This window comes from Narcine bancroftii, chromosome 3 (genome assembly GCF_036971445.1).
Source record: "Narcine bancroftii isolate sNarBan1 chromosome 3, sNarBan1.hap1, whole genome shotgun sequence".
NCBI classification, from domain to species: domain Eukaryota; kingdom Metazoa; phylum Chordata; class Chondrichthyes; order Torpediniformes; family Narcinidae; genus Narcine; species Narcine bancroftii.
Window position 1 is genome coordinate 207,015,981 of NC_091471.1, and position 16,559 is coordinate 207,032,539.

General features: G+C 39.6%; 1 protein-coding gene across 6 annotated transcripts in view; it reads left to right on the forward strand.

Annotated features, from left to right (window-relative positions):
• The window catches only part of dclk2a (doublecortin-like kinase 2a), a 353,107-nt gene that overhangs the window by 211,820 nt on the left and 124,728 nt on the right, over window positions 1–16,559 (forward strand). For all 6 annotated transcript variants that reach the window (XM_069926428.1, XM_069926430.1, XM_069926432.1 and 3 more), the window contains exon 4: window positions 12,589–12,693. In XM_069926428.1, the coding sequence (XP_069782529.1) occupies window positions 12,589–12,693 (105 nt within the window). The remainder of the gene's footprint in view (window positions 1–12,588; window positions 12,694–16,559) is intronic.

Consider the following 16,559-nt stretch of genomic DNA (forward strand, 5'->3'; position numbering starts at 1 on the left):
TTGTTCAATTACAGTACATTCAAATGAACTTCATTATATCTCTCCATATTGGCTCAATTTTCGATTGTTTATTTGGTTTAGAAATGCAGAGCACAGAGCTTTTTTAAATAAAACATTTTGTACTAAATTGCTGACAGTTTATTATCTGTTATTTGATGGAAATTGGTAAAGTATGTTGAAAGAAGTTATTAAAGCTTTAAATTCTATGCAAAATGGGAAATCTCCTGGAGAAGATGGATTTAGGTCTGAACTTTATAAAAAGTTTGAAAGTTTATTGATGCCTTTATTAATGGATTAAAACAAACAACTCTAACTTGTTCTTTACCTGAATCTTTTTCAAATGCTGTGATGACAGTAATACTGAAGAAAGATAAAGTCATTAAAACCTGAGTCTTATAGACCTATATTGTTGATAATAAAATTGTTGCTAAAGTTTTGGCTAATAGAGTAAATGAATATTTACCTGAGTTGGTCCATTTAGATCAATCTGGATTTATTCTGCTGATAATATAGCTAAATTAATTAGTTTAATACATAGTTCTCAGAGACAGTTGGATCCGACATTAGTTTTATCATTAGATGCAGAAAAGGCTTTTGATAGATTAGAATGGAATTATTTATTTAAGGTTTTACAAAAATTTCAATTTGGGTCAAAATTTATTAATTTGATTAAAGATTTATATAGGAATCTTATGGCTGAAGTAGTTACGAATGGACAACTTTCTCCTTTATTTTCCTTAACGCGATCAGCTAGACAAGGTCTCCCTTTGTCTCCTGCATTGTTTGTTTTACCAATTGATCAATTGGTGAGCCCATATTTAAAAACTCTTGGTATTAAAATTTAATCTCCCAGTCTGCTCCGGTGGATCTTTCATTTTCCACAGCTAAAAAGTTGATTATGATCATTTTTAGTGATGATCTCCTTCTTTCTTTGCAGGTGGGTAGGGGAGGAGGAAAGGTGGGGGGAGTTTCATTTAATTATATAATGTTTATATCAATATATTATAACTAATGTCATATGATTTAAATTGTAAATAAAATATTTTTAAAGATGATAAAGTGACCAGAAGTTGCATTGCCAGGGGTAGTGGAGGAGGTTGGTACAAATGGAACATTCAAAAGACTCTTAGATATGCACATGGATGGATGAAAATTGGAGAGTTATGGGTATGAGGTAGGGAATGATTAGATTGTGTGGAGTGGAGAAGAGCCTGATTTGTCCTGTAATGTTCTACGTTCCAAGTTACCCCCCCCCCCCCATCTTTATCTAGTGGCCCTGTAGCATTTTTTTATAATTTGCTGTATGTACTATGAAAGTTAGATGTTCTTTTTGTAATATTGTCTTGACTAAAATGAATAATGACCATTTAGAGAGATGGCAGAAAGAGATAGTCAGTAGACAGAGGAAGGTGACTTTTTCAGATGAAGCTAAAAAGGAGATGAGAAACTTGAACAGGGTAAAATAATATTTTCAAAGCAGCTGCTGCATTCACTCAGCCTGTTTGATCATGATGCAACCACTTTACTCCCGAGCTTCACTGTCATCTTCTAGGAAGGACTCCTGCCTGAATCCATTGTAAATCAGACAGTATCTGGAGGTGAACATGACCAGGTGAGGAGGGAAGCCCCATACTCAAAGGTCAAAGGTTTCCTTAGGGACCCCAGAACAAAAAAAAAGTTTAAATGACACAGCCTCTTTTCACCACATTTACATAGAACAAAGAACACTTCAGCATAGTACAGGCCCTTCGTCCCTCAATGCTGTGCAGGTTGCATTGTCAGGGGTAGTGGTGGAGTACTAAAAGTACTAAACCCTCTCTAACCCTTAACCCTCCATGTGCTTGTCTAAGAGTCTCAAATGCTCCTAATGTTTCAGCCTCCACCACATTCCTGGCAAGGCATTCCAGGCACCCACAACTCTCTGCGTAAAAAAAAAAATTACCCCTGATGTCTCCCCTAAACTTCCCTCCCTTCATTTTGTACACATGTCCTCTGGTGTTTGCTGATCCTGCCCTGGTATTAGGTCTGTCCACCCTATCTATGCCTCTCATAATCTTGTAGATCTCAATCAAATCTCTTCTCATCTTTCTATGCTCAAAAGAGAAAAGTCCCAGCTCTGCTAACTTTGCCTCTCAAGACTTGTTTTCCAATCCAGGCAACATCCTGGTAAATCTCTTCTCCATAGCTTCCACATTCTTCCTATAATGAGGTGATCAGAACTGAACACAAAACTTCAAGTGTGGTCTTACTAGAGATTTGTAGAGTTGCAACATGGCCTCTCTACTCCTGAATTAATGAAGCCCAGCATTCCAAGGCCTTCTTAACTACTGGTGGTTTCATCACTAGTTTCCATTGCAGATACGTTGGCAGTTAAATTTGCATCAGGATCTGAATACCCTCACTGGGATCTTCTATTTTAATATTGAGAAGGCATCTGTAGTAGCTGTTATTTTAAGATCAGAATTGATGGAGCCAAAATGACACCCTTTAAACATTTATCAGGATACTGCAAAATTTTGTGAGGGACAATGTTTAACATTTTGACCTGAGTGTTTATTTTTGTAATCTGATCAAGGCAATAAGAATTTTTAAATCTATTTCACTGTGACATATTTTGTCAAAGACTGATACACTCCAGCTATGGCAACGAGTATAGGCCATTAAAACCTTCAAAGAGAGGACAAACACCGTAGGTGGCTGTGATGCTTCATTACCCGATGAGCTGAACACCTTTTATGCTCGTTTTGAGAAGGAGAACCCAACTGTGCCTCCGAGAATCCCTGCAAATGCTGAGGACCCTGTGATATCTGTCTCTGATGCAGACATCAGAACATCATTCAAGAGGGTGAACCCTCACAAGGCATCAGGCCCTGATGGCATACCTGGCAGGCATGTGCCAACCCACTAGCTGGGGAGTTCACGGACATTTTCAACCTCTCATTGCTGCAGTCAGAGGTTCCCACCTGCTTCAATAGGGCATCGATCATCCCGGTGCCCAAGAAGACCGGAGTGAGCTGCCTCAATGACTATCGACCAGTAACACTAGCTTCTACTGTAATTAAATGCTTTGAGAGGTTAGTCATGGCCAGAATTAATACGTACATAATCAAAGGTCTGGACCCACTGCAATTTGCCTATTGTCATAACTGCTCCACAGATGACACAATATCGCTAGCTCTCCCCTCAGCTCTGGATCACCTCGAAAACAGCAACTCATATATATGGCTACTCGTCATCGACTACAGCTCTGCCTTCAACAAAATTATTCCGTCAGTACTGATCAAGAAGCTACAAACCCTAGGCTCACTCTGCAACTGGACCCTTGACTTTCTCATAGGAAGACCACAGTCAGTACGAATTGGAAACAATGTCTCCTCCTCACTGATTATCAACTCAGGAACACCCCAAGGATGCATGCTTAGCCCACTGCTCTGCTCATTATATAGCCATGACTGCGTGCCAGGCACAATTCCATACAATTCCAATGCTAATTACAAATTTGTCAATTAAACTACAGTTGTCGCCAGAATCACAAACAGCAATGAGGAACCATACAGGAGGGAGATAGATCAGTTTGCTGAATGGCTTAACGACAACAACCTTGTGCTCAATGTTAGCAAAACAAAGGAGATGTTTCTGGACTTCAGGAGGAAGTCAGGAGAACATGGCCCAGTCCTCATTAAGGGCTCAGTAGTGGAGAGGGTCAAGAACTTCAAATTCCTGGGTGTCAACATTTCCAATGATCTGTCCTTGAGCCTCCACATTGATGCAATCACGAAGAAGACTCACCAGCGGCTATACTTTGTGAAGTGTTTGCAGAGATTCGGTATGTCACCGAACTCTTAAAAACTTCTACTGGTTGCATCAGGGTCTGGTATGGTAATGTAAGCACTCAGGACAAGAAAATACTCCAGGGGGTTGTTGACTCAGCATGCGACATCATGGGCACCAGCCTTCACTCCATTGAGGACATCTACAAGAGCCTGATTCTTAATAAGGCAGCCTGTATTCCCAAAGATCCCCACCCCCGGGCCATGCCCTCTTCACTCTGCTATCATCAGGGAAAAGGTACAGGAGTCTAAAGATGAGCCCTTGGTGGCAATTTCTTCCCCGCTGCCATCGGATTTTTGAATGAACAAAAAAACCAAAGACACTGCCTGACTTGATTTTTTGTGCACAATTTTTATTTATTTTTGTGAGGTGGTTTATATTAATATTTGCAACTATGATGCTCCCAGAAAACAATGACTTATTCATGATAATAGATTCTGATTACAAGGTCTCTGAAACATGTGTATGTTGGTCATCTGTTTTATTTTATTTATTAATGAATATCTGGATGTTTTATGCACCGAATGTCACAGACAAACAGAACAAAAAAATCTGACGTTGTATTTCTTGGGGTCATAATTTCATGTATAAAAATTAAACTACTTTTTTTCCATTTGTTGCATATATGAGTGCACAACTAATAGTGGGGGGGGAATTGTCAAATTATGTTTTAGAATTGAAAATTTAGCTCAGATAGGCATCTTAACCAGCATGGAAGGATTTATTTTAGACTTGTGGAATGACTCTCATTTTATCTCTGAACCATTCAACCCAAATGGCTTGAATAGCTTTCTAAGGACAAAATTTGCAATGTCATACAACAGACAGATTCATTCTGTCAGATGCCAAGTGACAGCATATCGCAACAAGTGTTTTCTTTGTTGATGTAATAATGTATATCAGGTTTTCTCCACATATTATTTAAAACTTGGGATCTCATTGATGTTACTTTTTGTCACTCATCAACTTGTTTCTAAATTGGTTGCACTTCTACCTCTAAGCAGAAACTTGTGGTTCAAATCCTTACTCTGGAGACTTGAGCACACACACTAGGCTGGCAATCCAGGGCTTACTGAAGGAGTGCTGCCCTATCTGAAAAGATTATATTTGAGGCAGAGGTCATGTCAGGTTCATATAAAAGGCCCTTGGGCATTATATTGAGGACATGTATTTTAGATTCTTCCTGAAGTCCTGAAAAATTGTATCCTCAATCAATATTTCTGGGCACTTTATTAATGCTGTTCTCAAAGAGAGATAGTAATGGATGCAATGAGAGGTGAGGACCTTGATACAATCACCATCACTAAAGAGGTAGCAGTGAGCAAGCTTGTGGGTCTAAACACTGGCATCACCAGGGGGATGCAGGGGGCGCCACCAGAATGACGGTCTATAAAATTTTTGTGCAGTGTTTCAGCAGAAATGCATTACTTTTTATTTAAAAATCCCTAAAGTTAGTTATAACAACAAAAACATTTTTTTGTAAGCCCAGCTGACATGTATCAATATCCTACAGGGCTAAAACTCCATGCTAATGTACTTTGAACCTTCTAATGCACTCTGGTCAGAGCTGTCATTATCACCCAATTACAATGAAGCTTTGAATCACGTGGTTGCATCTGTTCGCACTACAAGCACGCGCTGTTGTTTTCGTTGCTGCTGGTGTTTTTATAGTCGCTGCTTTTGTCAAATTTTCTGGTGTTTTAGCTACAAAATTGTGGTAATTAGTATTTGTGAACCTGTATCAATTTTTTAAAAAGGCTTCCGCTCAGTTACTAATAATGTTGTAACTAATAACGTTTTCTTACTGAATTTTCACTTTAACCACATGAAACTATATAAATTACATAACATAACATAACATAACAATTACAGCACGGAAACAGGCCATTAGGCCCTTCTAGTCCGCACGGAACCAAACACCCCTTTCTAGTCCCACCTCCCTGCACAATGCCCATAACCCTCCATCTTCTTCTCATCCATATACCTGTCCAACCTTTTCTTAAATAATACAATTGACTCCGCCGCCATTATTTCTCCCGGAAGATCATTCCACACGTCTACCACTCTCTGAGTAAAGAAGTTCCCCCTCATGTTACCTCTAAACCTCTGCCCCTTAATTCTTAACTCATGTCCTCTTGTTTTAATCTTTCCTCCTCTTAACGGAAATAGTCTATCCACATCCACTCTGTCTATCCCTTTCATAATCTTAAATACTTCTATCAAATCCCCTCTCAACCTTCTACGCTCCAAAGAATAAAGACCTAATCTGTCCAATCTCTCCCTATACTCTAGATGCTTAAACCCAGGTAACATTCTGGTAAACCTTCTCTGCACTCTCTCCACTCTGTTTATATCCTTCCTATAATTAGGCGACCAGAACTGCACACAGAACTCCAAATTAGGCCGCACCAACGTCTTATACAATCTCAACATCACCTCCCAACTCCTATATTCCATGCAATGATTGATAAAGGCCAGCATACTAAAAGCCTTCTTCACCACCCTATTCACGTGAGTTTCTACCTTCAGGGAACGATGTACCGTCACTCCTAAATCTTTCTGCTCTTCTACGTTTAGGCTGTGCGTATGATGTTGTAATTTAAAGGCATAATTTTAATTTTGCTAGTTGTTTATCTCACTGCTATTACCATTACATTCCGTGATATACAGAAATTACGATTTATGAGAAACATTAGTCTAAAAAAAACATCACTAAGGATTCTGTATGGTCTGGTATGGGAGGAGGTTCATGGTGGGGGGTGGGAGGTGGTAACATCATGATTTACCGCACTGGATGACACCAACCCTAGTGATGCCACTGGGTCTAAATGCAGTAAAGTCCTCTAGCCCTGATGGAATGCATCTCAGGATACTGAAAGAGATGGCAGAAATTAGAGTTGAGTCACTTGTGATAATTGACCAAAATTCTCTGAACTCTGGACAGGTTCCAGCAGATTGAAGGACAGCAAATGGCATGCCACTGTTTAAAAAATATAGGTAAAAGGCAGGTAACTAAAGGTCAGTTATCTTAACATCTGAGGTATGGACAAAATGTTAAGGAAAACATAGCAAGTCATCGAGATAGAAATTGTTCCATTAGGTAGACACAGCATGAATTCAGGAAGGGCAAGTCAAGTTTGACAAATTTACTTGACTTCTTTCAGGATATAATGAGCGCATTAGTTTAAGGGAAACAGGTGGATTTCCAGAAAGCTTGTACAGAAAAAACCCTGGTATGCAGCACCTATAATGATTGGTAGATGCCGGATACGTGTGTTTTCCGGTTTCTTGAGATTGCATATTGCATGATTAGCAAACTAACGGCAAGGTGTGCCAATTTTAAGCATCCATATTTCTTACCAATTGATTTTACTCAATTTTTTTGCCGGTTGCTTGAGGCTGCCGGTTGCTTGAATTCTGGATAAAAGGGCTTTTACTCTGTTTGTATTTCCAGCTTTTGACAAGGTGTTGCATAAAAGACCTATTCAGAAGATAAGGAGTCATGGAGTTCGGAGTAAAGTATTGGCATGAAAGAATGATTGGTTAACAAATAGAAGGCAGTTGGGATAAACTGGTGTTTCTATGGTTGGCAGTCAGAGTAGAGTGTAATGCCACAGAGGTCAGATCTGGGCTCACAGCTGTTCATGATATTGTGACAGAGTATTTAGAGATGTTTTGGAAATGATTATTAGAGCAGGTTGCACACAAACATTTTAAAACACAGAATATTTGCAGGACTTTTTCAGAGTGCTTTTTGCAAAAAGAGCCACAAAGTTGCAACATACAGCTTTCCTGGGAGAGCATGTGATTTTTGCAGGCAGACAGAACAGTTTTGCTCTCAGAGAGGGGGGTGTGAAACAGAGAGAAAGAAGACAGAAATCAGTTCCAGAAGCACAAAGCTGGCAAACTTTTGCAAGACTGCCTGGTCAAAGGAGAATATGAATGTTTGACCTCTGACGCTGCTGCAAAGCACCGAATTTCATGACTTGTTCATGACAATAAATTCTGATTCTGAGGCCATTTGTTTCATGTTAGTTATGGAGAAGGATAAGTCTGGGCCTCGGGTTGAGATTCTAAATTGGAGAAAGATCAATTCTGAGGAAATGAAAAAGGATCTAGAATGCATGGATTTGGAATAGTTGTTTTCTGGAAAGGATGTGCAAGGTAAGTAGAAGACCTTAAAAGGTGAAATTTTCAGAGTACAGTTTGTATGTTCCTATTACGATTAAAAACGAACAGGCTTATGTACCATTGGTTTACGAGGGACTTTGGGGTATCTGGTTTGGAAGAAGAGGGAGGTTTATAGCAGGTGTAAGCAACATGGAGCAAATGAAGTACCTGAGGAGCAAAATAAATACAAGAAAAAACTCAAGAAATAAATTAGGATGTCTAAAAGAAGATGTGAGTTTGCTTTGGCAGACAAGGTGAAGGAAAATCCTAAGGGTTTCTACAGGTATATTAAGAGCAAAAGGAGAGTAAGGGTCCTTATTGGTCCCTTTGAAGTGATCGACTTTGTATGGAGTCAAAAGAGATGGGGGAGATCTTAAATGGCTTTTGCGTCAGTATTTACTCAGGAAAAGGGCACAGAGTCTAGGGGTCTAAGGAAAACAAGTAGTGAGGTCATGGAATATATACAGATTAAAGAGAAGGAGGTGGGTCTTAAATCAAATAAGGGTGAATAAATCTTCAGGGCCTGACAAGATATTCCACTGGACCTTGAGGAAGGCTAGTGTAAAAATTGCAGGTGCTTTGGCAGAAATATTTAAAATTCCCTTCACCGCAAGTGTGATGCCGGAGGATTGGAGGGTGGCTCCTGTTGTTCCATTGTTTAAAAAAGGCTCCAAAAGTAACCCTTGAAATTATAGTCCAGTGAACCTGACGTCAGTAGTATATACAAATATTTGGATAGCTAGGGATTGATTAGGTATAGTCAACATGGCTTTGTGCATGGTAAGAAAGGTTTAACTAATTGGTCGAGTTTTTCGAAGAAGTTATCAGGAAAATTGATGAAGGAAAGTCTGTGTACGTCTTCTGTATGGACTTTTGTAAGACCATTGACAAGGTCCACATGGGAGGTAAGTCATAAAAGTTCAGACGCTAGTTATTGATGGTGAGGTAGTTGTCTGGATCTGACATTGGCTGCGTTGGAGTCTGGTAGTGGATGATTGCTTCTCAGACTAGTGGTGTGCCTCAGGGATCAGTGCTGGGACATTGTTGTTTGTCATCTGTATCTATGATCTTGATAATAATGTGGTAAATTGGATCAGCAAGTTTGCAGATGTCACAAAATTTGGAGGTGTTGAGGACAGTGAGAAAGGCTTTTAAAGCTTGCAGAGGGATCAGGACCAGGTGGAAAAATGGGCTAAAAAATGCCAGATGGAATTTGATGCAGACAAGTGTGAGGTGTTGCATTTTGAAAAGACAAACCAACAAAGGATCTACATGGTAAATGTCAGGGTACTGAGGAATGCAGTAGAACAGAGGGATCTGGGAATACAGATACATAATTCCCTGAAAGTGGTAACTGTAGATAGGGTTGTAAAGAGAGCTTTTGGCATATTGGCCTTCATAAATCAAAATATTGAGTATAGGAGTTGGAATGTTATTGTAAAGAGTATAAGACATTGGTGTAGCCAAATTTGGAGTATTGTGTGCAGTTTTGGTCACTTAACTACAGAAAAGATATCAATAAGACTGAAAGAGTGCAGAGAAGATTTACTAGGAACTGAGTTACAGGCAAATGTTGAACAGATTAGGATTTTATTCCCTGGAGTGTAGAAGACTGAGTATTGTAACAATATTAATATTTGGGGAGAATTTAAGATTTAGAGTAGGTACACACATTTTAAAACATCTTATTTGAAAGACTGAAGAATTCATTTTGCAAGATCTCTGGAGAATGTAAGCACCTTTCACAAGTAGGTGTTAATTGAACTGATGTCATAAAATGCTTGATCATTGTCTTGCTGGAGTCATGCTCTCTTTCAGTACCCTTTCTGCAAAGTGCTCACAGAAAGGTCAATTCTGGATTGTTTATCTAAGATAACAACTTGAGAAGAAGAAAGAACTCCTGTTGTTTGCTGGAGAAGGTGGGGGTTTTGCAAGACATGAGTCACGTGCTCTCATTGGAGTTTCAGTTGGAAAAGACAGAGAGTTGAGTTAACAGCTCAGTCAGTCAGTCAGTCAGTCAGTGTTTGGGACACTGACAAGTAACTGAAAAGTGCAATCCAGGGAAAACTGTTTGAAACTGATGAAAGTAAGTTCCAGAGCAGTAGATGGCTGGAAGTGCTATCTGTCTGATGTTTCTCTTGAAATAGAGGAAGGAATGGAACTCTGTGGTAGCTTGAAGAAAGACGTTACCATTTAGAAGACCCTGATGGGGCAAGTTTCATCAGCGAGACCCTGAGGTGACGAGTGGTGGTACCTCAGTTCTGGAAATCCTGGAGCAACAAATGTCTCTCTCTGCAAACCCTACAAGAACCTTCCTAAGCAGTAAACATTTACCTTTCAAGCACTAAGCCTGCTGAACTTTATACATGTTAAATTCTGTGCACAGTATGGTGATTGCCTGCAACCAGAGAACTTCGAAGAAGAAGTGAGATTGAACTGTGAACCAAAGAACTCTTCTTGAATTTACACACACATTACATACACGTGTGCTTAGAATTAGAAGGTGGTAATTTGGGTTTGTATAGAGCAGGGGTGTCAAACTCAAATTCACAGAGGGCCAAAATTAAAAACTTAGACTAAGTCGTGGGCCAAACTAAATATTTATTGAAAATTTTCAACAACATCTGCATGTTTTCTCTTCTTTCAACATATGTAATGTTAAACTTTTTCTTATTAAAATAAATGTTTAATAATAGTTTTGGTTAAACTCTTTCCAGAAGAAGCATTAACATATGAGAAATAAAATATTCAATAAATAATATTTCTCTATAGCCTTTAAGCTCCTTTTAAATGTATTTTTTTTCACAAGCCAACAAGTCAAAAAAAAGCAACTTGCTTCAATGACAAACAGGTTTGTCTTTTAAAATAATGAACGTATAGTCTGCCTCCCACCTGTCTTGAAAGGTCCTGTTTTCTGTCTTTCGTTTGGCCATTTTTCGTAAGGGGTTTATTACATGTGAGTTGGGCGACAGGTCGCAGATGCTAATGAAAGTAAACAGAGGAAGTGGGGGTGATTAGCGGGCTGACGGGTCGGCGCCAACGCATTTGCAAAGCATTGTGGGATTTATAGTATTAGCTGTGCATGCGCTATACTGGTGCGGCGGCCAGCTCTAATACATATTTGATATGATCTTGCAGGCCAAATATAATTATATCACGGGCCAAATTTGGCCCGCGGGTCTGAATTTGACATGTGTGGTATAGAGTATAGTATAAGAATAGAGTTAAGTTAAAGTTTGATTCTATTTTCATGTTTGAAGTTGATTAAAAATAACTTAAGTTTTGAAAGCCACTTCTCTCGGTGAATGTCTATTGCTTCTGGGTTTTGGGGTCCTTTGGACTTGTAACAGTATGGATCTTGTAGAAGCACATAAAATTATGGAAGTAATGAATAAGAAGAGGCAGAAAAGTTACTTCCATTGGTAGATGAGACTCGAACTAGGGGACATAGCCTCAAGATTCAGGGATGCAGATTTAGGATGAAGCTGAGGAAGAATTATTTTTCCCATAGAGTAGTGAATCTGTAGAATTCTCTACCCAAAGAACTCTGCCTCATTAAAAGTACTTCAAACAAGTATATAGAATTTTACATAGGAGGGGAATTAAAGTTTATGGAGGAAAGGCAGGTAGGTGGAGTTGAGTCAATGATCAGATCAGCTATGATCTTATTGAATGGTGGAGCAGGCTTGATGGGCCGGATGGCCGACACTTGCTTCTATTTCTTATGTTCTCTTGTTTGTGAGAAAATAATTGTGCATATCAACTGTCATTTTCTAAACTAAAAAAGTGTACTTCAAAATGTACTGAAAATGTCAAAAACTGCCCAATGCAGTGGTCTATAGTTCTAGTGAGATTGAAACTTTTTGCTTCATTGTGTGGGAATTCTCACTGTTAGCCATTCTCTTCCAGTAGTGGTCCTTGAGGATCCCCTGACAAAAAAAAAATTGCATTTGAATACTTCAGCACCAATTTCTATAAATCTGTACACTCTCACCCCACTGCAGCCTCTCTCTCTCCCATGGTAGCCATTGTGCGTCTGGCTGCAATGAAGAGTGCACTTTGAAGAGTTACTGACCCTTGCTGGATGCAGTGCGGCAGTGTCATTCGCAGTGTTAACTTTAGGACGGTCCCATTAAGAATAACACAGCTTCCTTTTTCATTTTTTTAAAAGATATATTTGAGGTATTTCAGATTGATCTTCCACAATGTTATTATTTTGTGAGGGGAACCCAATACTTCATTGAATAATGTTTTGACACACATAAAAATAAAAGAATGCATTGTATTTCTTAGGCACCTTTGCTTTTACAAGTAGCACTTCTGTGAAAGTTAAGCAGATTTTTTTTAAATGGTACAACTAGAAATTAAGATATTAATTCCTTGTCACGTTCAGCTACAGCGGGTGTGTTCAGATACAATGTCTTGATCACACTGGTGGCACCACTTCCTTAGAGACAAGGACAAATAAGCAACAGCATCATAATGTAGAAAATATTCATTGCTGACACCAATCAAGTCTAAGAGGGTTCATTGGTTGGTAATGTCTGAAAAGCTGAAGGCTGAATAATTGGGTTCCTTGTCTTTCAGAGTGTCGTGTGATGAAATCATCCTACTCACGTTCGGGTAGTACCTCACGATATTCTGGATCAAAGAGTCCCGGGTTGTCTCGTCGAAGCAGGTCTCCAGCCTCAGGTACAGCTTCTTAAAGCAATAAAATAATAGCATCAGAAAAAAGTGCAGGACTACTTTTAGCAAACCTTTGCGGAAGCTGTGTATGTGGCCGGCGGACAAACACCCTGCTCATGTGTGCAAAAAAAGGCTGTTGTTCTCAGTGTAGCTAATCTTTATTTCAAGTCATGTTTTTCTGACCCTTATCCCTTGTGCATCATCTCCTGCTCCCATTAAAGGCTTTAAAATATTTTTAAAACATATACAGTAAAATCCCTGGTATCAAGCACCTGCAGGGATTGGTAGATGCTGATAAGCAAGTTTTTCCAGTTGCTTCAGTCTGCATGTTGAGTGAATGGAGAACTAATGGTGAGCCATGCTACTTTTAAGCTTCAATATTTTTTACCCATTTATTTTCTACAATTTTTTTTGCTGGATGTTTGAGGTTGCCAGTTGCTTGAATTCCGGATAACTGTGATTTTACTGTATATTACTGATTCATATTATATCATTGACCCAAATATTATACATTAAATAATTCTTTAATATTTATTATGATGTAAAACTTTTACAATTCTGTGGTACAGTACTTTCTGGTTTACTTTGCCTCACTTTTCTCGAAAGTACATGAGAAAACAAAATCTGACTCACATTCTGGAGGGATCCCTGTGGGTCATTTCAATTTTGCTTTATGATATACATCTTATTACATTTTTATTTTGGTTCAGGTGGGAACTATAATGTGTTGTCAATTTAATATTTCAATTTGATTGTATAACCATATAACCATATAACCACTTACAGCACAGAACAGGCCAGTTCGGCCTTACTAGTCCATGCCGTAACAAATCCCCACCCTCCTAGTCCTACTGACCAGCACCCGGTCCATACCCCTCCAGTCCTCTCCTCTCCATGTAACTATCCAGTCTATCATTAATGATCCCGCCTCAACCACATCTGCCGGAAGCTCATTCCACATCCCTACCACCCTTTGCATAAAGAAATTTCCCCTCATGTTCCCCTTATAATTCTCCCCCTTCAACCTTAAACCATGCCCTCTAGTTTGAATCTCCCCCACTCTTAATTGAAAAAGCCTATCCACATTTACTCTGTCTGTCCCTTTTAAAATCTTAAACACCTCTATCAAGTCCCCCCTCAATCTTCTATGCTCCAGAGAAAAAAGCCCTAGCCTGCACAACCTTTCCCTATAACTCAAACCTTGAAATCCTGTCAACATTCTCGTGAACCTTCTCTGCACTCTCTCTATTTTGTTTATATCTTTCCTATAATTTGGTGACCAAAACTGTACACAGTACTCCAAATTTGGCCTCACCAATGCCTTGTACAATTTCATCATAACCTCCCTACTCTTGAATTCAATACTCCGATTTATGAAGGCCAACATTCCAAATGCCTTCTTCACCACACCATCTACCTGAGTATCAGCCTTGAGGGTACTATTTACCACAACTCCTAAATCCCTTTGTTGCTCTGCACATCTCAATAGCCTACTATTTAATGCATATGACCTATTTTGATTTGGCTTTCCAAAATGTAACACCTCACATTTATCTGTATTAAATTCCATCAGCCAATTCTCAGCCCACACCTCCAGCCTTCCTAAATCACCTTTTAATCTACAGTAATCTTCCTCACTGTCCACAACACCACCAATCTTTGTATCATCCGCAAACTTGCTTACCCAACTCTCCACCCCTACTTCCAGATCATTAATATATATAACAAACAATAGTGGACCCAGGACCGATCCCTGAGGAACTCCACTAGTCACAGGCCTCCAATTGGACAAACAATTTTCTACCACTACTCTCTGACACCTCCCATCCAACCATTTCTGAATCCATTTCACTACCTCCTCATTTATACCTAATGCCTCCACCTTTTTTCCTAACCTCTTGTGGGGAACTTTGTCAAAAGCTTTACTAAAGTCTAAATAGACAACATCCACAGCTTTCCCTTCATCAACCTTTTTTGTAATCCCCTTGAAAAACTCAATCAGATTTGTCAAGCATGATCTACCCCTGACAAAACCATGCTGATTACTCTCTGTCAATCCCTGTACCTCCAAATATTTGTAAATACCATCCCTCAGAACACTTTCCATCAACTTGCCCACCACAGATGTCAGACTCACGGGCCTATAATTCCCAGGTTTACATTTGGACCCTTTCTTAAACAGTGGAACCACATGTGCCACCCTCCAATCCTTTGGCACTACCCCCGTGGCCAGTGTCATCCTAATTATCTCTGTTAATGGCCCCACTATCTGTCCACAAGCCTCCCTGAGTGTCCTTGGGAATATTTTGTCCAGTCCCGGAGATTTATCCTCCTTTATCTTTTTCAACACAGCATTCACTACCTCCTTGGTTATCCTTATATGCTTTATGACCTCCCCACTATTCTTTACTTCAACTGGTTCAATTTTTTTTCCCTAGTGAATACCGAGGCAAAGAAATCATTCAAAATTTCCCCCATTTCCTCTGACTTCTCACTCAGCCTACCCTCACTATCTACAAGGGGTCCAATTTTATCCCTCACTAATCTTTTACTTTTAATGTACCTATAGAAACACTTTGGATTTATTTTTACTCTGTCTGCCAAAGCCTCTTCATGCCTTTTTTTTGGCCTTTCTGATTTATTTCTTAAGATTCCTTCTACACTCCTTGTAGTCCTTCAAATTCTCAGCTCCCTGCTCTTTATACCTCTTGTACACCTCCCTTTTTCTCCTAACCAAACTTCCAATATTCTTCAAAAACCATGCCTCCCTATGACTTCCAGCCTTTCCTTTGATCCTTACTGGGACATATCTGCTCTGTACCCTCAAAATTTCTTTTTTAAATATCCTCCAATTGTCATTTACATCTTTTCCTGAAAATATCCTGTCCCACTCAATACTCCCCAAATCCCTTCTTATTCCTTCGAAATTTGCTCTTCTCCAATCCAGAACCTCAACTTTAGGTTCTCTTTGCTATACCCTAAAACTAACCGAAAACTATTATGATCACTAGGCCCAAGTTGTTCTCCAACATTAATGTCCCATACCTGACCTAGCTCATTCCCTAACCGGAGATCCAGTATTACACCGTCCCGAATCGGTTCTTCTACTAATTGATTTAGAAAACAATCTTGAACACATTTAACGAACTCTAGCCCATCCAGCCCTCTAACTAAGTGGGTATCCCAATCAATGTGAGGGAAGTTAAAATCTCCCATGATCACTACCTTATGATTCTCACACATACACGTTATCTCCCTACAAATTTGTTCCTCTAATTCTCTTAGCCCATTTGGCGGTCTGTAATACACCCCTATTAGCCCCCTCATGCCTCCTTCACCCCTCAATTCCAGCCAAACAGCCTCACTGGACGATCCCTCCAGACCATCCTGCCACCTCACGGCAGTAATGTCCTCCTTAACAAGCAGAGCAACTCCTCCCCCTTTTTTATCCCCTGCTCGATCACATCTAAAACAAATGTATCCTGGAATATTAAGTTGCCAGTCGTGCCCCTCCTGTAGCCAGGTCTCACTAATTGCCACAATATCATGACCCCAAGTATCTGTCCATGCTCTAAGCTCATCTACCTTGTTCACTATGCTTCTTGCATTAAAATCTATGCATTTCAGAGAATGACCCTCACATATATTCTCTTTTCTACCATTTACCCTAATCTTCATCCTACCTTTGTTATCATTATTATTCCTATCTAGGTGGCCATGCTCCCTTGACACTGCACTCACACTCTGTTCCCCACCCCCCTGCCAAACTAGTTTAAACCTTCCTCCACAGCTCTAGCAAATCTGCTTGCCAGCACATTGGTCCCCTCCAGTTCAAGTGGAGTCCGTCCCTTTTGTACAGGTCCGACCTTCCC